Genomic DNA, 21,388 nt, shown 5'->3' on the forward strand with positions numbered 1-21,388 from the left:
AAGTCTGTATGTGTCAACCCTCCGTTTGGTGATTATCTCATATAGTGTTTGGGGATTATCTCAAAAATTAGATGTGGCAACAAAGGAAATAATGAGATGAAGTGATATTCCCGAGGGAATGTGCTGAAGCTTGACTGCCTGAGGATAAATGTGGCCTTGGAAGGGAAGGTGAGGCAAAGGGAGGATAACAGAAGACTTAATAAGGACCATTAGTGCTTTTGGGTGGGTGGGGATAGGGACAGAAGACCACCGCCATCAGTAATTGTTCAGCAGTGTAAAAGAGAAGTCGGGGTTTGTTAGCTACGTGCTTTATGGCTATTCTTTGGAAAGATAAAATAACTAATATGTATCAAAATAAGCAATGTGTGTCATGTACTCCCTGTGAACACTAGTGCTGAGTATACCTCTATGCATTGTCTCATTTCATCTAGATTGTAATTCTTTTTTTTTTAAATGTCTTTTTATTTTAGAGAGAGAGAGAGAGAGAGAGACAGAATGTGAGTGGGGGAGGGGCATAGAAGGAGACAGAATCCGAAGCAGGCTCCAGGCTCTGAGCTGTCAGCACAGAGCCCGACGCGGGGCTCGAACCCTCAAAGTGGTGAGATCATGACCTGAGCTGAAGTCAGACACTTAACCGACCGAGCCACCCAGGTGCCCCAAGATCGTAATTCTTATTTGGCTAGTGAGTAGCAAAACTGAGACTCAAATTCAGATCTATAACTTCAAATTTTCTTTTTGTTGCAACACAGCATTTACTGCCAGATATGGCTTCATCTGGAATATACGGGTAAAGTACCATTTCCCATGTCAGTTATCACCATAACAGAAAGTAAGCGCTTGAAAACTTAGGATGTCCAAACCTGTGGCTTCCCTTAATATAAGTGAGGGAGGTCATTTCTTCTGAATTTTACATTATCAGTTCACCAGAGTCGATTCAAGGAGACTGTGGTAGAGTAATTTTGATGCATAATTAATTGTTCCATAAAATAGGTCTTATTTAGTCTTTTTCATCTGTCTCTCAATGGTTGTTTAGAAAGATCCACAGAGATGGGATTGAAGCCAATACTCAATTATCCATGAAGGTGAGGTAGAGAATATCGCTGATGACTGTAACAAAATCTGGATGGTATCTGAGCCTGTGCTGCTCTCTGGGATTCCCATCTTAACCCCCTAATTCAGGCTGGACAACTTCTTCACATATTTCCCTATTGGAGCCACATCTCAACCAAACCTCATGGCATAGTGGAAAGTCCCGGGAAACATTCTTGGGAAGGAGCCCTGTGTTATTCTAGTTGGATGTGGTAAATAGGTTTCTTCTCACACATCAACTCCCATCAGTTGGTGGTCACCATCTGTAGCATGGCACTGAGAATGGTTCTTTAGCCCGCAGAAAGGCTGGACTGGTCGGGACCTTGACTGATTATTCCTATCTGACATGAGTATAGGACAGGGAAGTGAGCGGCTGCCAGGGTGACCCAAATTTCTGTCATCTTAAGTATATCATTTATGTTTCCTTCTCTGTGCAAGTAGAGTCTGAAACCTTGCACGAAGCATTTTCTCCGTTTCAAAAATAATCATTAAGGAAACTGTCTTAATTATGTTGTTTCATTTTAGGAAGTTTGCTTGGATGAGTGTGGAATGAATGTGATGTGGTGAAATGCTCTACCTCCTAACAGGTTTGCAGATCAGTTGACCATTTGCTGTTGTTAAAATCAAGGAGTCTGAAGGTGTAAGAGACTGTGAGGCCACTGGTCTTCCTTATCTCTTCTGCCTGGCTGGCTGTGTGCCTGTATGTGCCTCCTTCCTTCTTTTCCTTCTTCCCCTTCTTTTTTCCTTCCTTTCCTTTCTGCCCTCCCTTTTTTCCCCCTCTCTCTGCCTTTCTCTCTTCCCATACAACGTGAAATAGATGTGAGACCCTGGTCACTAAAACTTTAATTTTTTCTTTTACTGTTCCAGATTTTTTATTTTTTAAAATTAAAAAAAAAATCTTTATTTGTTTTTGAGAGACAGAGCGTGAACAGGGGAGGAACAGAGAGAGAGGGAGTCAGTGTGTGAGCCGGGGAGGGGCAGAGAGAGAGGGAGACACAAAATCCAAAGTGGACTTCAGGCTGAGCCGTCAGTACAGAGCCCGACGTGGGGCTTGAACTCATGAACTGTGAGATCATGACCCGAGCCGAAGTTGGACGCTGAACCGACTGAGCCACCCAGGCGCCCCTACTGTTTCATATTTGAAACTTACAAAAATGTATTTATCTTGATTTAACTGTCCGTTAAATCATGAGGATCACGTTCAGTGCCTATAGTGAGTGCTAGGGGAACAGAGCCAAGTTGCTTCTTGGGGCCTAGAAGGTTCTTTGTGATCTCTTTTTTCCCCACAACTTGAGCCTCATTATTTACTAGCAGCACCCCCTCCTCGCCCTGTACACTCACATACACACACACTCAGACACACAACACTCACTTCCACACACACCCAACACACACACACACACAGACACACACACACACACACACACACACACACCATTGGTACCACCCTAAACTGTCGGGAGAGCCAAAACCTGGCCATTGTTTCAGTTTTCTGTGTCTCTGTATGTGCTGCACCTTTTATCTGAAATATATTACTTCCATCCGTCTGCCTTTGGACCCCGTCCAGGTTTCCCTCTCTGGGAAGCTTTTCCTGACTTAGTTGTCCTTCTCCTTTGTAATTAACACCTGGTAATATACTAGTACTAATCCAATCCTGTTACAAGTCATGATGATGACGCCCTGGGTAATATTTGCTTAGCCCTTTCCGTGTGCCAAGGACGGTGCTAAGGGCCATCCTTGGATATCTTGTAATTGTGTAATAACTTAGTGAAGTATTATCTTAGTGAGGAGACTGAAGCAGGCAGAAGTGACTGGCCTAAGAGAACAATTGCTTGAGTGTTGTGGAGGCTTTTCAACACAGTTTAAACTGTGGATTTGCAGAGTTTGCTCTCCTGCATTGTGAGCTCCTGGACATTGTGGACTTATTTCGTTGATTTTGTGTATCCACTGCAGGAGAGGGGGTAGAGGCTCAAAATGTTTGTCCCATTGAATTTGAAATCTTATTTCTTTTTTAATGTTTATTTCTTTTTGGGAGAAAGACACAGTATGAAGAGGGGTGGGGCAGAGAGAGAGAGAGAGAGAGAGAGAGAGAGAGAGAGAGAGATTGAGAAAGGAAGACACAGAATCTGAAGCAGGCTCCAGGCTCCGAGCTGTCAGCACAAAGCCTGATGTGGGACTTGAACCCAAAAACTGTGAGATCATGACCTGAGCCGATGTTGGACACCCAACCCACTGAGCCACCCAGGTGCCCCTGCAGTCTTATTTCTAATAGGCTAAGCAGTTCTTTCTATTTACCTCTCCAAGTTTTTTGTTTTGGTTTTATTTTTTTGAAAATTTTGTAATGTTTATTTATTTTTGAGACAGAAACAGAGCATCAATGGGGGAGGGGCAGAAAGAGGGAGACACAGAATCTGAAGCAGACTCTAGGGTCTCTGAGCTGTCAGCACAGAGCCCCACATGGGGCTTGAACCCGTGAACTGTGAGATCATGACCTGTACCGAAGTCAGATGCTTCACTGAGCCATCCAGTTGCCCCTACCTCTCCAAATTTTAGAATGTAGGAACGTACAGTAAACTGGTTTTCTCTTTCTTTGTTTTTCCTCAGATTTTTGTGTATCCTCTGCCAGTGTAATTAATGATCACATATCATCAGTATCACTTTCTGGCAGTAGCCTCCGTTTTGAATTTAACATGTTCGAAAGACACAGGGAACTTTAAAATTCATGCCATCTGAAAGATGAGTGAAATTTCTTTCTCTCATTCTTTTTTTTTTTAAGTTTATTCTGAGAGAGAGAGAGAGAGAGAGAGAGAGCGAGCAAGTGAGGAAGGGGCAGAGAGAGAAAGAGAGAGAGGGAGAGAAAGAGAGAATCCCAAGCAGGCTCTGCACCACGAGTGCAGAGCCTGATGTGGGGCTTGAACTCATGAGCAGTGAGATCATGACCTGAGCAGAAGTTGGACACTTAACCAACTGAGCCACCCAGGGTGCCCCTCTTTCTCTCATTCTTAAGCTCTGTGTCCTTAGTATAAAAACCTAAGGAATTTAAGGGACAGGTGGTGTCATATGTAAGATAAAGAGCAAATAAATCCCTTCTGCCTCTCAGAACTTTTTTTCTTTATTTTAGAGAAAGCGAACAAGTGGGTGGGGTAGAAGGGCAGAGAGAGAGGGAGAGAGAAAATCCTAAGCAGGCTCCATGCTCAGCACGGAGCCTGACATGGGGCTCAATTTTATGGCCCTGGGATCATGACCTGAGCTGAACTCAAGAGTCGGATGCTCAACCGACTGAGCCACCCAGGCACCCCTCTCAGAATGATTTTGCCGCAGGTAGCTTCCACTGTCAGATTACAACCACTCATTTATCAGCAAGGTTGGTGGTTCTTCTTTCTGATGGAGAACCTTCCTTGAGAAGTAGTCCGTGGAGTTTTCCTTTATACCTTCCTTATTTTCTCCATCCTATCTTTAGGATGTAGCACATCTCTGTCAGGCCAGTTGGTGATCCTGGAATCCAAGCATGACTACGTATATGTCATTTCCCATCGTGTTAGGGCAGAAAAATGGACCACCCACGGGCGCCGGAGAAAACCAGACTTCATCGTGGCCGGGAGATTGCTTCTGTAACGCAGCAGTTAAGAAAGATGATTTGTCGGATTTAAATTCAGAGAATACAAATTGATACACTGTATTAAAAATCACCAGTATCAGCCCTGCCTGATTGGTCTTAACTGTGCAGGTGTTCCGAGCTGGGAGTCACAATTTGGACTTAATTACAGTTAATTACAGGCATGGCTAGTTGTAACAGAGTTGCCACTTAATGTTTATTTTGTCCCTTGTTCTTAAAACCAGGAAAGTAACTATTAATATAACACCACATGGCAGCCACTGAATAGTAAAGTAGAATGTTTTAAAAAAAGGAAGTTTTAGGGAATTAAACACTAAGCTACAGTGTAGTGCACTTGTGCTTAACCTTGACTGTCATCAGGCCGGGTTTAACGTGCTTTGTAACGCTCCATTGGAACTAACTTTGAGGGCTTGGCTTAGAAACACTTAAAAACAAACAAACAAAAAAGCACAACACTAAAAAAATTGTTCCCTGGGGTTTGTACTTAGACTTTGGGCTCTTGTTTCATGAGTTTCTGGGATTTTTTTTTTTTAAGTTTATTTTTGAGAGAGAGAGAGAAACAGAGCGTGAGTGGGGGAGGGGCAGAGAGAGAGGGAGACACAGAATCCGAAGCAGGCTCCGGGCTCTGAACTGTCAGCACAGAGCCTGAGGTGGGGCTCGAACTTACTGGACGGCAAGGTTATGACCTCAGCCAGTCGATGCTTAACCCACTGGGCCACCCAGGTGCCCCTTTGGGATGTTTGTTCCCAGTTGCCAAGACTGCGAGCTCTTGAGCTTGAAGAATCTTTCTGGAGACTTTCCTCCTTCACATCTCCCCTGGCTTCAGTTCCAGCACAACCTTTTGTTGTACCAGAGAAGGGAAAGAAGAAAAGCCAGAGCCCCCCTTCTCCCCTTACCCCCCTCCCCCGCCCCCCACTGCCAGGAAGGAGTCTCAGATGAGCTTGCCTGACATTTCAGAACCTTTCCTTTCCAGAGGGCTCCCTCGCTCTTTGCCTCTCAGCCATAGGGTTTTTTTTGTTGTTGTTGTTTGTTTGTTTGTTTGTTTGTTTCCCCCTCCAGATTATATTTCTCGTAGGTGAAAAATCACATCACAGCCAAAGGTGAACTTTTGTTCCAAGTCACATTTTCCTCCTCCTGGCCTGGCCGTAGCAGCACCTGCCATTCAGAATGGTACGTGCAGCCTTCCAGCTCATGGTTTTCTATGTTTGCTAAATGTTAACGTCTTTATAATCCATGTATAGTATTTGTAATTCCGTACATTTCACAGAGATGCTGTGCTGTGCCTATCATTTCGCAGCTGGCTTTCCTCTTTCACTCAACATTATACTTTGGGTGTATAGGCTAGTTTACTTACATTAATTATAGCAATGGATATTTTGGTACCTGTTTCTGACATTTATTTTGACTTCGTAATGTTTTCTCACTGCTTCTATCTTTCTTCTTTCTTTATGTTGGGTGATGTGAGGATTTTTTAAAAATTCTTTTTTTTCCCCCTCTAACAGCTTAGATGTTACACAATTTGTTTCCTCTCTTTTAGTGGTTATTTTATAATTTTTAGCAAATATGTATATTTAATGATGTCTGAAGTTAGTGAGAATTCCTCTTTCCTCTTGCACTCAATGTAACAATCCTTAGAAACCTTCCTTCTAATCCCCCTACCCTGTCCATCTATGTTATTAATATTTTTTTAATTTAATGTTTATTTTTTTTAATGTTTATTTTTGGGAGAGAATGAAAGAGACCGTGAGTGGGGTAGGGACAGAGAGAGAGAGGGAGGAGAGGGATCTGAAGCGGGCTTTGTGCTGACAACAGAGCACCGTTTGTGGGGCTCAGACTCAAAGTGTGTGAGCATAACCTGAGCCGAAGTCGGATGCTCAACCGACTAAGCCACCCAGGTGCCCCCTTAAAATTGTTTTATGACTGTCTAAGTGATGAGCCACAGTGTCCTTACTGTGGGCACAGGTTCGAACATGGATTGCTTGGGCCCATCTCTTGGCCCCATACTTTAAAACCATACAGCCCTGGTTCATTCTCTAACTCCTGAGCCTCACTTAACCCACTCTTAAAATGGGGATGATGATAATAGCATCTACCTTCTTGGGTGGTTATGTGTTTTATTATTTTTTTTTAATTTTTAAATGTTTGTTTATTTTTGAGAAAGAGAGAGAGACAGAGACAGAGATAGAGACAGCACGTGAGCCGGGGAGGGGCAGAGAGGGAGACACAGAATCCGAAGCAGCCTGCAGGCTCTGAGCTATTAGCACAGAGCCTGACACAGGTCTGGAACCCACGGACAGTGAGATCATGACCTGAGCTGAAGTCAGATGCTCAACTAACAGCCACCCAGGTACCCCATTGGGTGGTCAAGTGTTTTAAATGAATGAATACACATAACAGGTTAGAGCAGTGCCTGGCCCTATTACATATGGCAAGTTGACCATACTTTAACACAGCTTTTATGTTTTCATCTCAAGTACTGTGGACAGTTTGAGGCTGGGTACTACCAAAGTTAGAAGAAAGTGTCCTGGCTGAAGACTGTAAGTTTGGAGAAAGCCTAAACTTGGAAGCAGTCTATTTCTGTTACCACAGGGCACTGAATGTAACATGCAGGTTTATTTAAGTGTTTGCCTCTGCCAGAGAAGCGGGAGGTTCAAACAGCTGCTGTCGTCCAGGATCGTCAGAGAGTGAAGATGTGACATTTTAGAAATCATAATGTCAATTAGTGGGTAGGCGCTTATTTGGTTTATAAATATTTGATTTGCACCCAACCTTTCAGTTCAGCCGGCAGCCCCCATCAAATGATGTGAGTGCTGGGAGACATGAACTTGAGCTAACAGGTTTTCTTGGTAATTCATGATGTGACTGTGGCCAAGTTCTTTCAATTGTCTCTGCTTTAATTGGACTGTTATAAGGGCAAATGATATAATAAAAGCGACTGGCTTTTAGCTAGCGTTTTAAGTGCTTAAAATAACTAAGGAGATGATAACACATTATAGCCAGTAGCAATAATTACTATAATGCTTCATATAAAAATATGCGGTTTTTATCAGTTCAGGTTAAATTTTTTGAATTAACTGGGTTGACTCGTATTGAGTTATTTCACAGCTTTAGGACTTGCCATGTTTATTTTATTTGCTTAGGATTTATTCCCTATCAACCTCCCAAATGATTTGAGGATGCTTTTCAGCATGTATAGACAGTTCATGTAAGCGTGTTGAGAAGTTAGTAAAGAAGTGACCAATGAAGAATTTTATTTCAGTTTCTCATTTCCTCTCATCTGGATTTTTATCCTTTCCAGTAGCTGCGACCAGTGATGTCAGTGTGTCTGTCCATCTCTTCTCACTTCACCTTTCGTGCACTCATTCAGGGGAGTCTGGGTGGCTCAGTCGGTTGAACTTCTGATTCTTGATTTCAGCTCAGGTCATGATCTCGCAGTTCGTGGGTTGGAGTCCTGCATGGGGCTCTGTGCTGACAGTGAGGAACCTGTTAGGGATTTTCTCTCTTTCTCTCTGTCTGTCTTTCTCTGTCTCTGCCCCTCCAGCACCCCCCCCCCCAAATAAATAAATAAATGTAAAAAAATAAAAGAGGACATTCATTCATTGGAGGCCAACTGTGGACACAGAAACTGAAATTAATCGTCATCTAAGAAACTAACATCTGTTGAGCACTGTCTTACACTGAGAGAGAGATACACTCTGATTAGACCCTCCTTAAATGATAAAACTGAGGCTTAGAAAGTTTAAATAATTTTCCCGAGGTCACAGAACTAGTCACAGGTGGAAAGTCCAGCAGAACTTAAATCTGTCAGAATCTAGATCCTAGAGCCCAGGCTCCTCAGCCATTCGCCTCAGTGCTTTCTGTGACATCACTGTGCAGAGAACCGAGGTGGGAAAAAAATAATTCTCCTCTCTTTCTGGAGAAGTTCACAAGTAATTTTGAGAGTCAACTGACATAAATTGCAAGGCCATGTGAGAACAGTTTCCTGGCAATACATCAACATACGTAAAATGCCTAAGTGGGTCCGCAGAGGGTGTGAGCCTGGTTGAGAGAAGGCAGGTGAAAGGGGGTTAAGATTTTAAAGAAGTTTTAAAAGCAGCAGGGTATAGATGTCGGATAACCATCCCTGGACCTCAGTGTTCAGTTCTGGAATTTTAGTCTGTAGATAGCTATTGTCTAAGAAGAGGAGAATGTCAGAAACACCTAATTTGAGCAAATGGTAAGAATTCTTTCAAAAATAGGTATGATTGGAAGTTTTTGGAACTCTTTTTCAACACTGACTTTGCTTTAATATCCTTCCTTACAAAGTCCCTTCCTCCTCCTCCTTGATTAATTTTCCCATTTTTATATCACAAGTTGACATTGAATTCATGTGCTTTTGCCCTCTTGAGGGCTCATGCAATACTATTACTTATTCACGGGGTCACTTTTACTAGGGTGAGCCGAGTGGCTCTTGCCTCATTAATAACCATACAAGGTAGATGTTATTTTAAATTTCTGTAGTTGAACAGACCTAGGCTGGGAGAGATTAAGTATCTTGTGCAGGACCATTTAGCTAGTAAGTGGTCAAGCCAGAAATGAAATCCAAGCTTCTCTGACTCCAAATTGTGTGTGCATTTCCTATGAGTCACACTACGAGATATTCTGAGCAGTTGGTTGATATTTAAAAGGCATGAACCAAAGCCACCCACCCGAAAGTAACTGCACCACTCAAGAGTTACTGTGCCTTAAATTCCAATACTTGAGATGCATCCCCTTTGAATTGTTTAGCTGCGCTCTCCCCGAAGTGTTTCAGTTAATGATCATTCTTTATCTTTTATAGACCTTCACACAGCACTTTAATGTGGATTAAATTAAATGTGGGCATACTTTTGCCTGTTCAAATGGGAGAAAACCCAGCTAACAGAGGCTTACACAAACCGGGTGAGCGATGGCTGGCTCAGTGGCATAAGATGTCGGGGCTGGTATTACTGTGATTCTTTTTTTTTTTTTTAAATGTTTATTTTTGAGAGAGAGCATGAACAGGGGAGGGGCAGAGAGAGAGGGAGACACAGGATCCTAGGCAGGCTCCAGGCCCCATGCTGGCAGCACAGAGCCCAGCATGGGGCTCAAACTCATAAACTGTGAGATCATGACCTGACCCGAAGTCAGATGCTCAACCGACTGAGCCACCCAGGTTCTCCAGTATTACTTTGATTCTTTTGGCCTTTTTCCTCAAGGTCACAAGATAGCTGCTGCAGACCTAGGGCATCCGTTCTTATTTAGGCTTAGAGGGAGGGAAGGAAGAGAGCAATGCCAGCCAGATGTTATTTCTATCCAGAAAAGCAAAGCCTACCCAATGAGTCTTCCAGCAAACTTTGGCTTCTGACTTCTGGTGAGAGCTGCCTCACATGGCTGTACATACCTGCAAAAGAGTCTGGGGACGTGGGTATTTCTGTAATGGAGATGGGCAGGGTAGGAGAGGGATGGGAATGACACCGGGTCAGCCAGTCGACAGCGTTGCCCGCAACATACGATCTACGTTCATTTTATCCTCCAAACTATTTTCAGAGGCAGCAAAGAACATTATCTCCGTGTGACACATGATGGAAATAAGGTCCGTGAGGTTTGAATGACTTACCAAGGTCAAAGGACAAGTTAGAGTATCTGGAATCTGAGCCTGGGTTTCCTGCATTCCAGGCAAGTTCTTTCTCTTCTACGCTCTTCGCCCAGGGAGGAGTGAGCAGTTCAGTGATTAAGACTTTGCTGCGTTGGTTCTGAAATCCTCCTCCCCGGAGGCAGAAACCTCTCTGTGCAGGAGGTTCCAAAAGCCAGGGAAAGGCTACGGGCTTGGGGTGAGGGAATGACGAGTACCAGTGCTGCTTGTTTCTTCCCAGTTTTGCTCGGGACTGGACATTGGACATGAATGCTGAACATAGCTTTTCTGTGTCTGCCTCCCACCGGTTCTGGGCTGAGGGTGTTGTAGGAAATTTCAGTGAAGCCATTGAAAAGACTGGTCTCTTTTCCCCTGTTTGTCCTTTGACCTAGTCTGGGACAGGAGGTTGCGGTCTAACTTCTGTGTTGATGGAGTCTCTCTCGGCCACGCTTTGATGAAGAAAAAGCCTCATTATTTGGCTTGCGTCTCTGGTGGCTTTTTCACCCGCCTTTATACAAAAGCTGGTTTCTAAGGAAGGGGCCTCTTTTTTGGATGAAGACATTTCCGTGTATTTTCTTCAGGGCCATTATCCTGCAAATATCCGAGTGCTGAACTTGGAAGGTCACAGTCCTGAGTTTTACGAAGGGTCCAGGCGACCCCGGCGGAAGGGAGGGGTGGGTACCACGTCCTGTTCCATGTTGTAGCCTCTCCCGACCCCTCCTCTTCTGTGGCCCTTTCCACAGGCACTGTAACCATTCAGTTGCATTTCTCTTCCTCAGCTAGCGCCGAGAGGGTTTTTAGTCTTTGTATCCACAGAGTTTGACAAATAGAAGCATTCAATAACTGAATGAGGAAAAAAAAACCTTGGCTTTATTGAATATTTGGTTTAAAGGTTAACCAAGAAACCTGACTTATTTTTGTTCACGCTGCTGAAAACAGTTATGTAATGTAATGGTTCAAGGTTTCACCTTAGCAAGCAGAGCGTTTTGTTTATTTTTACTTATTTTATTATTTTGTGTGTGTGTGTGAGCAGAATAGATATAAATTGGATTCAGTGTGCTTGGTTCTGTAGGTCGTGGTGGTGACTGTCAGTTGCTACCTTCTAGTTTTGCACTTTTTCACATGTAGACTATTTGTTAGGATGTTTTCGAATGTCTGATGACCTTTGTTCTCATTTTTCCTTCCTCTCATGTACCACTCGTTATCCTTTATTTTTATCAATTAACTTACATTTATTTATTCACATGGTTTTGAAATAGCTAAGTAAATGATGGTGCCATTAGAAGTTTCTTTTACATTTCTAATCCCCAGCTACTCAGTTTACCTCCCCTAAGCCATACTTAGCATTCTTTCTAGAATATTCTTTCAGAAATATTGTGTGCACCTACAAAACTACACAAGTAGTAGCATGTAGTTGTGTAATTTTTTAAACTCAGTTACTTCCAGGGGCGCCTGGGTGGCTCAGTCGGGTGAGTGTCCAACTTCGACTCAGGTCATGATCGCACATTCATGGGTTCGAGCCCCACATCGGGCTCTGTGCTGACAGCTCAGAGCCTGGAGCCTGCTTCGGATTCTGTGTCTCCCTCTCTCTCTGCCCCTCCCCCACTGGCCCACAGTGTCTTCTCTCTCTCTCTCTCTCTCTCTCAGAATAAATAAACATAATAATAAAAAAAATTTTAATTCAGTTACTGCCTCCATCATTTTCTTCAATTGTATATAAAAATTTTCCTCATCTTGTTTTTTTTGATGTTTATTTTTGAGAGAGGACACACACAAGTCGGGGAGGGGCAGAGAGAAAAAGAGGCAGAGAATCCAAAGCAGGTTCTGTGCTGACAGCAGAGGGCCCGATGTGGGACTCAAACCCACGAACCATGAGATCATGAGCTGAGCAGAAGCCAGATGCTTACCCGACTGAGCCACTCAGGCTCCCCCTCATCTTGTTTTAATGTCATACTGTTCCATCTTGTGGAAGTCCCTCATGTGGTTACCCCCTCCGTTATTAGTGGATATTTAGATCAGTTCTAGTCTTTTGCTCGTATGCTGGCAATGCCGTATTAAATGATCCTGTATCTTCACCGATCACATGTGCAAATATATCAGTAGGACAAATTTCAAATGGAATGGCCTGGTCAAAGAATATGTGTGTTTCCAACCTGGTAATTCGCCTTCTCCAGGGTCATGTGGATGTGCACTTCCACCTACAATGTATGACCGTGACTGTATCCCCATCTCGCCACTCTTCTAGTGTGTTGCAAAGCTGTTTGATCTTTTTGCAACAGGACAGGTCAAAAAAAAAAGGTATCTCATTTTCTTCCTATGATTAAAGTTGAGCATCTTTTTAAGAAAAAAGCAATAGGTTGATGAGACATTTTTAGTTGCTTTTCCATGACCTGCTCTTTCTGTCCTTTCCCCATTTTTCTGTGGATTGCTTGTCTCTTTCTTAAGGATTTGTAGGAACCTATATACCAGGGAAACAAGTCCTTTGTTGTGAACGTTTTCAGTTCCAATAACAGTCGTGAACATTTTCCCCACGTGGTATTTGTTTTGTTTTGTTTTACATTTATTCATTTTTGAGGGGCAGAGAGAGAGCACAAGTGGGGGAGGGGCAGAGAGAGAGGGACACACAGAATCCAAAGCAGGCTCCAGGCTCTGAGCTGTCAGCACAGAGCCCGATGCGGGGTTTGAACCCACTGTGAGATCATGACCTGAGCCGAAGTCGAATGCTTAACCGACTGAGCCACCTAGGTGATCCGTTAAGCATCTGACTCTTGATTTTGGCTCAGGTCATGATTTCGCTCATTGTTTGTGGATTCAAGCCCCACATCAGGCTCTGCGCTGACGGTGTGGAGCCTGCTTGGGATTCATTCTCTGTCTCTCTCTCTCTCTCTCTCTCCCCACCCCCCCCCCCGTGCCCCTCCTATGCTCTCTCTCGAGATCAGTAAAATAAGCTTTAAAAAAATTATTACTTTGATAATATGTCGGGGCTGCTTCTCCCTTATTATTCTTCCTTTTCGGAGTTTCCTTTGTTATTTTACCTCTATTTGCTTTCTTAACAAATCCACGACTGTAGGTATTTTATTCAGTATCTACTTTTTAAGCACCACGTTTGTGTTGAGCACTGCCCTGGATTCTTTACTAGAAAGGAAATGCGGGATATGTAAGATGCTGTCCCAGATCAGACTGCAGAACTCAGAACCTCATTGAGGAGGAAAAGCACACACAGAAGGCAGCTGGGGCTTCTGCGTGTGAGCCCCTTGCTCTGGAGGGCTGGGTGAGCAGAAGTCCCCACGCCAGCAGGTGAGTTAATTGTGAGGAAGGTCTCTGTCACTAAGCTCCAGACCCTCTTCCTCCGAATGACCTCCACTGCAAGTTCATCTTGGAGAGTGGACTTCAAGGATAGGATATTTTGGGTATCAGAGCAGAAAGAAAACAGTTACATTGGGAAGCTCAAGCTTGTGGTGGGGGAGGGTATTTTCTGGGGACAGATTCTGTGTTATGCCTGCACGTAACGTTACTTGAAACCTCTGGCAAAGACCATTAACCATAGCTCTAGAATGCAAGCAGATTGAACCGTCGTCATGCATTGCCCCTAAAATCTTTCTCATTAGCATCAACGTGAAAAATGAGTATAAAGATGTCTTGGCATCCGTCATTCTGATTACTCTAACTCCCCCACAAGCGAGCTTGAAACCCATCATATATTTTGATCATATGCAATATAATGGGAATATTTTTACAGGTGGATTTTAATACACGACATGGAATCCGGTGTTGAATGGCTAGGATGTTAAGAATGTTTTCCATTTTCTCTATGGAAATATTATTTTGCAGTTTGGAATGACAGCCCTCAACCTTGACTCCTTACCGCACTTTCCTGTCTTCCTACTTGACAGATTGGCTCGACCTTCCATCTGCCCTCTGCACTGAGGGGTCCTTCAGGACTTGGCCTTGTGTCCTGTCCTTTTCTCTCCACTTCCTCCAATTTTCCCACTCATCTCAGAAAACGACCTAACTAGTGATACCTTCCAAGTTCATTCCCCCGTTCTGGATTTCTCTCAGTGACTTGCATATACTGCTACCTGCGTGGCGTCTATGCTCAGATGACAGTGGCCAACATAGAATCTTAGCTTCCCTCCTCCCCCCACCAGCCCACTGTACTCAGGAAATGGCATGGCCAGCCACTGTGTTTTCCAGAGTAGAAACTCAGCCACCTAGGATTCTTTTCTTTCTTTTATCACTCCCACATTCAGCCCCTCTGCAAGTTCTAGCAAGATCTGCAAACTATATCTCTAGCGCGCCCACTATCTCCATTTCCATGGCAACCCCACCCCCCCAGTCCAGGTCATGGGGATACTAACTGCAGCCAATCAGATGCAGTAGTCCTTCCTCCCCTGTGTCCTTGGTATCCCTTAAAGTGAGGATGAACCCTTCAAGCCGTAAACCAGATCATGCCATTCCTCTGCCTAATACCCTTCAGTGGATTCCTGCAGAGCCTGAAATGAAATCCAGTCTGGATACCGCAGCCAACAACGTCCTGCACGTCTGATCCCTATTTGTCTCTTTCAGTTCATCTCCTTCCACTCAGCCCCATGATCATTTAGTTTCAAACACCCTGGTATTCTTTTATTTCCTTAAGCACACTAAGCTTTACATTTTTTTTCTTTATGTTTATTTATTTGTGAGAGAGGGAGAGACAGAGCATGAGCAGGGGAGGGGCAGAGAGAGAGGGAGACACAGAATCCGAAGCAGGCTCCAGGCTCCGAGCTGTCAGTACAGAGCCCAACGGGGCTTGAACTCATGAACCATGAGATCATGACCTGAGCTGAAGTCAGACGCTCAGCTGACTAAGCCACCCAGGCGCCCCAAGCACGCTAAGCTTTATGAAGCTCATGCCCTTTCCCTGTCCATTTCCCCTGCCTAGAAGGTTCTTCTCCTGGCTGTTGATGGGACTGGCCCCCCTTCTCAGGAACTTAGGCACACGTTTTCCCCGGTGCCCACATCTGCTGTCAACTCCAGTTTATTCTTCCCTGTTTCATCACTTGTTGGTTTTTCAGAGCAGTGTCCACAGACATAATTACTTGATCAAATTGCTTCAAGTCTGCTCTCTTGACTTTGTCTTTCTTTCCTGGTGAAAGTTAGCTTCTCAGAGCAGACCCTCTGTCTGCTGTAAATGCTGTTGTACGGCTAGCACGTAGCACAGTGCTTGGTGCACACTGAGTGTTGAGCACCCTGGATATTTAGCAAATGGATGAATAAGCAGCAGGTTAGGCTGGGGATTATCTGCAGAGTAGAATAAATTATGTTTGTTTGTTTGTTTGTTTCCTTAACCTTGGCTTTGAAATATGTAGCGTGATCAAATGAAGCCAAAATAAAACTCATTTGAGGTGTGGATGAAACCACTTGTAGTAAAAAGCAACTACGTGATAGAAAGTTTTTCTGGGGAAGTTACTGAAGAAGAATGTTCTCTGGACTTCCTAGGGAGTTGCAAAATGATGTTGCTGTAATGCCTTGGCATTTAGTAGGATGTGTTCTGTACACATTTGAAACATGGCATAGATTTACTTCACTTGTATTACGCTTTTATATGCCCAACTTCCATGAACATATTTAATTAACATTAGGACATGTGCAGTGATTAGGATAGTCAGTATTAAATGAATCGTAATAAGGCACTTCATTAGAAAGTACTTATTGTTCTCTGCTAGGTAGACGTGGCTCCTGTCCTCAAGGAGCCTCACAGACAAGTGGGGGTGATAATCTTGCAAGGAAATCCTTACTGTTCCTCTGTGGTATCAATAAGAGGCATATACAGAAATCATGGAATAAAGGAGGGAGTTTTTAGATTTGGCTAGGGCACTCACAATGTCCTAGAAAGAAGTGAGCATGGAGCCTTGGTGTTGAAGGAAGACTGCTGCTAGGTGGGAAGACTTTGCAGTCCATGGAGCAGAATGCACAAACACACGGAAGCACTGTTAAGGTACCGTGTTCTGGAATTTCTGCACCTAGAGGGAGATAAAGGTAAGGGGAATGGGCGCTGAAGTTGAAGAGATAGGCAAAACCAGATCGCAGAATGGGGGCCTTTGAATGGCTTCCATCTTGACAGCAGGGGGCTGATATAATTGATATTTTTACCAAGGTTATTAAAAGGTGGAGGATAGTTTTTGGTAGAAGGCTCTGATAGTGGAGTTAGAAGGCATAGAGGAGATCGTCCAGGAAGGTACAGAGTGAGAGAAGCGTCAGAGATGGTCCTCAGGAGAGTAACGGCACTTAGCTGGGGAGGGAGGAGAAAGGTGGATTTTTTTTTAAGTTTATTTATTTATTTTGAGAGAGAGAGAGAGAGAGCGTGAGCATGAGTGGGGGAGGAGCAGAGAAAGAGGGAGAAAGAAAATCCCAAGCAGGCTCTCTGCTTAGCACTGAGCCCAACGTGGGGCTCAATCTCACAACCATGAGAGCGTGACCTGAGCTAATATCAAGAGTTGGACTCTTAAAGGAAGGTGGATATTTAAGGAAAGAGAGATGGATCCTTTGGAGTGGCAGCAGATGGGGGTTGGGGGGAAGCCGTATGTCACACAAGCCAAGAGATCTTTTTAAAAAATTTTTTTTAATGTTTATTTATTTTTGAGAGAAAGGGAGACAGAGCACAAGTAGGGGAGAGGCAGAGAGAGAGGGAGACACAGAATCTGAAGCAGGCTCCAGGCTCTGAGCCATCAGCACAGAGCCCTATGCGGGGCTCGAACTCATGAACCGCGAGATCGTGAGCTGAGCCAAAGTTGGACGCTCAACAGACCGAGCCACCCAAGCGCCCCAAGAGATCTTTTTTAGGAAGGAAGGAATGATTAATGTCAGACAGGTCAAGTAAGAATTAAGATGGAAGGACTGGATTTCATAAGTAAGGTGTGTTTACTGACCTTCCCAAGAGTCCTGTTAGCGGGCTGATGGCGGCAAAAGCCGTGTGGGCATGCTGGGGGATGAAGGAGAACAGAAAATATCACCTGTGGCACACAGAGCTGGGAGTGGGGGTGGTAGGAGGGATTGCGGGAGGGGTTCTTCTTTGTTTCTTTTCCTTTGTTTATAGTGAACCATCGAGATTTGCACCAGCTGAGAGAGGAAGCACAGAAACCAGATTTTCCATGCAGAACTGGTTTGGGATATAGCATTGCTTTGGATTTTTCCTTATCGGAAAATAAGGCGAGAAGGGTGAGATGTGGTGTGATGGTGGCCAAAGTAGAAAGTCGAGGGCATTTCTGATATTGGGGGGAAAGCATGGCCTTCAAGGGGAAAGGTGATTATTCAGAGTAGGCGCTAGGGAGGATGGGGGAATAGTCCTGTGTGAGGCTGCGGGTTCAGCTGAGCCCAAAGGCACAGGTGGCCCCAGTCCATCTGCAACACCCTGGACAGCAGGTCGCCGCTTGGAGGTTACCGGGGTGGGCCCACCTGCATGTAACAGCAGGGAGGGCAGCTGTGAATGTGGTGAGGTCACAGTTGAAGTGATGGGCATGAATGGCAGGAACCAGCCTGGTTCAGGAGGGGAGTAGCTGGGAGGTCTGAGGAGCAGGTGCATTGTGAGTGATGGAGGGAGGGCCAGTGCTGGGAAGATAGGAGGCTCTTTGGGAGCAATGTCAGAATTCTCCCATCTAGCTTGGCATTTCTTCACCAGTTACCTGGGAAGGTACCTGTGCCGCATTTATGCCGCTGTTGCCCAGAACAGAGCGTGGAAAGCCTGTCTTGGAATTACTCTCTGAATCTGTGGCACAGCTTAGGACTACCTGGAGGCTTGGTGACCCTGAGCCCTTTTGGGGATGGATTTGACATTTTGCCAAGTCATCTGGAGCTAAGTTGGGTGAAGAAAATAGACAATCAAGCTGGGTAATATCATTTTCAGTAGAAATGGAAATGTGGATTTAAATAATAGGATTATTTTTCTTATGTGACTTGTGCCACGCCCTGACAGCAGTTTCTAAAGAGGACAGTGACAGCATCTTTGGAATGTATATAGCCTCTCAGAGTGACTAGTTTGAGGGTGCATTCTTTTGGATGTAAACATCTCAAGAGATTTGGGGATCCCCGACACTCGCTGATACGAAGTTGAGCAGGCTTCTACCATTATATCCATATAATCTTTTTGTATCTGTTAGGTTGAAATCCTTTATGTTAATATGGTACTGGAAGGGGTGAGACTCAACAAAAATATTTCTTTTTTAAAAAAATTTATTTATTTTGAGAGAGAGAGAGAGAGAGAGAGAGAAAACGCGAACACGTTCACCAGCGGGGGAGGGGCAGAGAGAGAGAATCCCAAGCAGGCTCAGTGCTGTCAGCACAAAGCCTGATGTAGGGCTTGATCGCGTAACTGTGAGATCGTGACCTGAGCTGAAACCAAGAGTTAGACGCTTAACCGACTGAACCACTGAGGCATCCCTGAACAAGAATATTTCTGTAGTCAACTTGTCCTGCTCTGTATTTGCGACCTGTTTCTTTCCTGGAAACTGGAAAAAAAAGTCTTCATTTTCTACTAGCATTTGTTCAAACTTTGAAAGTCCCCAGCTGAAAACTTAGGATAAAGGCCACACTCAAGCCGTCATGTTGCCAAATGTAACTTAATTTGTTAAAATTCGGTATGTGTATGAGAGATTCTGCTGGCTGTCCATCTCCTCGAGGTCCCAGAAAGAAGTGTGGTACATTTTGCTGTCAGACTCCGGTCCTTGCAGAGTAACACTGATAGCATTATTGGGATAATAACATGGGGAAAAGCTATGCCTACAGAATAATTAAACTAGAAGGGGGGTTTGTAGCCAACATGGGAAAATCGTTTTCCTGACTCTACAAGAGCAGAGTAGCTGGGCTCCAACTGTAGAGCAGACGAGCCCTGCCCGCCTCCGTTGCGAGTCAATTACCTGAGAATGCGCTGTTCTCATTTTGGGTGGCATTCCTCTCATGCTTTCTGCTTAAGTTGGCTACTTACCAAAAGGCAAAGAATATGTCATCTCTTAGTGGGGGAGCTCCACTGCCATTCTGGCAGACGGGTCTTTCTTGCGCGTGGGACTCCCAGAATTACAGCATGTGTGGCACCCCTGGCTTCCTGGCTTTAAATGCCAGGAGCCCCCACAAGTCGCTGTGCAGTCAGAAATGTCCCCGCACATTTCCAGATGATGCCTCTGATTTACAGACTCCTAGAGCCTGGTGGAGTCGTTTACCGAGAAGCCAAGGAAGATGCAGGAAACATTCTTTTCTGTCTCTTCCACTGTCTGCCTGAATGTGTGTCTATCTACTTACATATCTATCTCTCTCCTTTTTCTTTGTTATTTTTTTTCATTGTGGCATGAGGAATGACAGAAGTTGTTTTTTAATTTTTTTTCTTTGAGTTTATTTATTTTGAGAGATAGTACGAGCAGAGGAGGAGGAGAGAGAGAGGGAGAGAGAGAATCCCAAGCAAGCTCTGTACCATTGGTGCAGAGCCAGATGCAGGGCTTAGTCCCATAAACCACAAGATCATGACCTGTGCTAAAACCAAGAGTCTGATGCCTAACCTATTGAGCCACCCAGGCGCCCCAGAAATGACAGACATTTTTTTAAAAGAACTTTTATTAAAGAAAGATTGGAAGGGCGCCTGGGTGGTTCAGTCAGTTAAGTGTCCGACTTCAGCTCAGGTCATGATCTCATGATTCGTAAGTTCGAGTCCCACATCGGGCTCTGTGCTGACAGTGTGGAGCCTGGAGCCTGGAGCCTGCTTCGGATTCTGTGTCTCCCTCTCTCTGCTTCTTCCCCACTCACACTGTCTCTTTCTCTCAAAAATAAATAAACATTAAAAAAAAAGAATCCTTACAATATTAAAAAAAAAAGAAGAAGAAGGAAAGATTGGAAACAAATTAATAATCCAAGCAAAGGCTAAGGGAGAACAGAAGAAAAGAGAAGGTAGATCAGTAGGTGGAGAAGCCAGAAGGAATGTTTCTGCCACACTTGTCTGTGGTCCCTTGTGGTTTTCTCCCCAAAGCCAATTAAGATTTCCTATAAGGACGCTCATGTACAGTTGCGTTATAGGCCATAAGCACCGCAGAGGCACCGTAAATAGATTTCACTGAGAACGTGGTTAGAATTGAGGAAGGGATTAGATCCAGACCCTTGATGAGGAGAACAGACTGTTCCTAAGGCAAGTCCATTCCGGCTTCATCAAGGATGGGGTGGGGTGCCTTGCTGATAGGCGCAACCCTTTCTTTTAAAATGATGTGACTTACACGATCGTCCAGGAGCACCGACCCCGGAATAACTTCAGCTCCTGTGTAGCAAGTTTCTCATTTTAATTTTTGCAAAACCAAGTTCTCCTTTTGCGCCAATACCATTTTCTAAAAATAGCGTACCTGGCTAGCATTTAAAAGTTAGAATCTTTACCTTGCCATGATTGCTAAAAAGTCACCTGTTATGTATTTTTAAAATCTGCACTAACACGTTGTAGACCGTTCATGCCATACTGAAGCTGATTTTCTACTTTATTTTTTCAGTTGTTCATGGTGGACAATGGAGCAGATGACTGGAGAATAGCCATGACTTATGAGCGTATTTTCTTCATCTGCTTGGAAATACTGGTGTGTGCTATTCATCCCATACCTGGGAATTATACGTTCACATGGACGGCCCGGCTTGCCTTCTCCTATGCCCCATCCACAACCACCGCTGATGTGGACATTATTTTATCTATACCAATGTTCTTAAGACTCTATCTGATTGCCAGAGTCATGCTTTTACATAGCAAACTTTTCACTGATGCCTCCTCTAGAAGCATTGGAGCACTTAATAAGATAAACTTCAATACACGTTTTGTTATGAAGACTTTAATGACTATATGTCCAGGAACTGTACTCTTGGTTTTTAGTATCTCCTTATGGATAATTGCCGCATGGACTGTCCGAGCTTGTGAAAGGTAAGTTTGTTTCTTTTCCTGAGAACGTAATTTGCCATATGGTGTCCTTGGAAGTGGGAGAAAGAACATGTTTTATTTAGACCAGAGGCACACATAGAGACTCACTCTTGAAAACTTTGGATTCTCCACTGGGCTTCTT

The 21,388-nt window shown here is 44.2% G+C and overlaps 1 protein-coding gene across 3 annotated transcripts in view; it reads left to right on the plus strand.

The window, feature by feature from the left end:
• Positions 1 to 21,388, plus strand: part of KCNN2 (potassium calcium-activated channel subfamily N member 2) — a 463,206-nt gene that overhangs the window by 331,796 nt on the left and 110,022 nt on the right. For all 3 annotated transcript variants that reach the window (XM_027076880.2, XM_053219819.1, XM_053219821.1), the window contains one exon: positions 20,831 to 21,249. In XM_027076880.2, coding sequence (XP_026932681.1) covers positions 20,831 to 21,249 — 419 coding nt within the window. The remainder of the gene's footprint in view (positions 1 to 20,830; positions 21,250 to 21,388) is intronic.

This window comes from Acinonyx jubatus, chromosome A1 (assembly GCF_027475565.1).
Source record: "Acinonyx jubatus isolate Ajub_Pintada_27869175 chromosome A1, VMU_Ajub_asm_v1.0, whole genome shotgun sequence".
NCBI classification, from domain to species: domain Eukaryota; kingdom Metazoa; phylum Chordata; class Mammalia; order Carnivora; family Felidae; genus Acinonyx; species Acinonyx jubatus.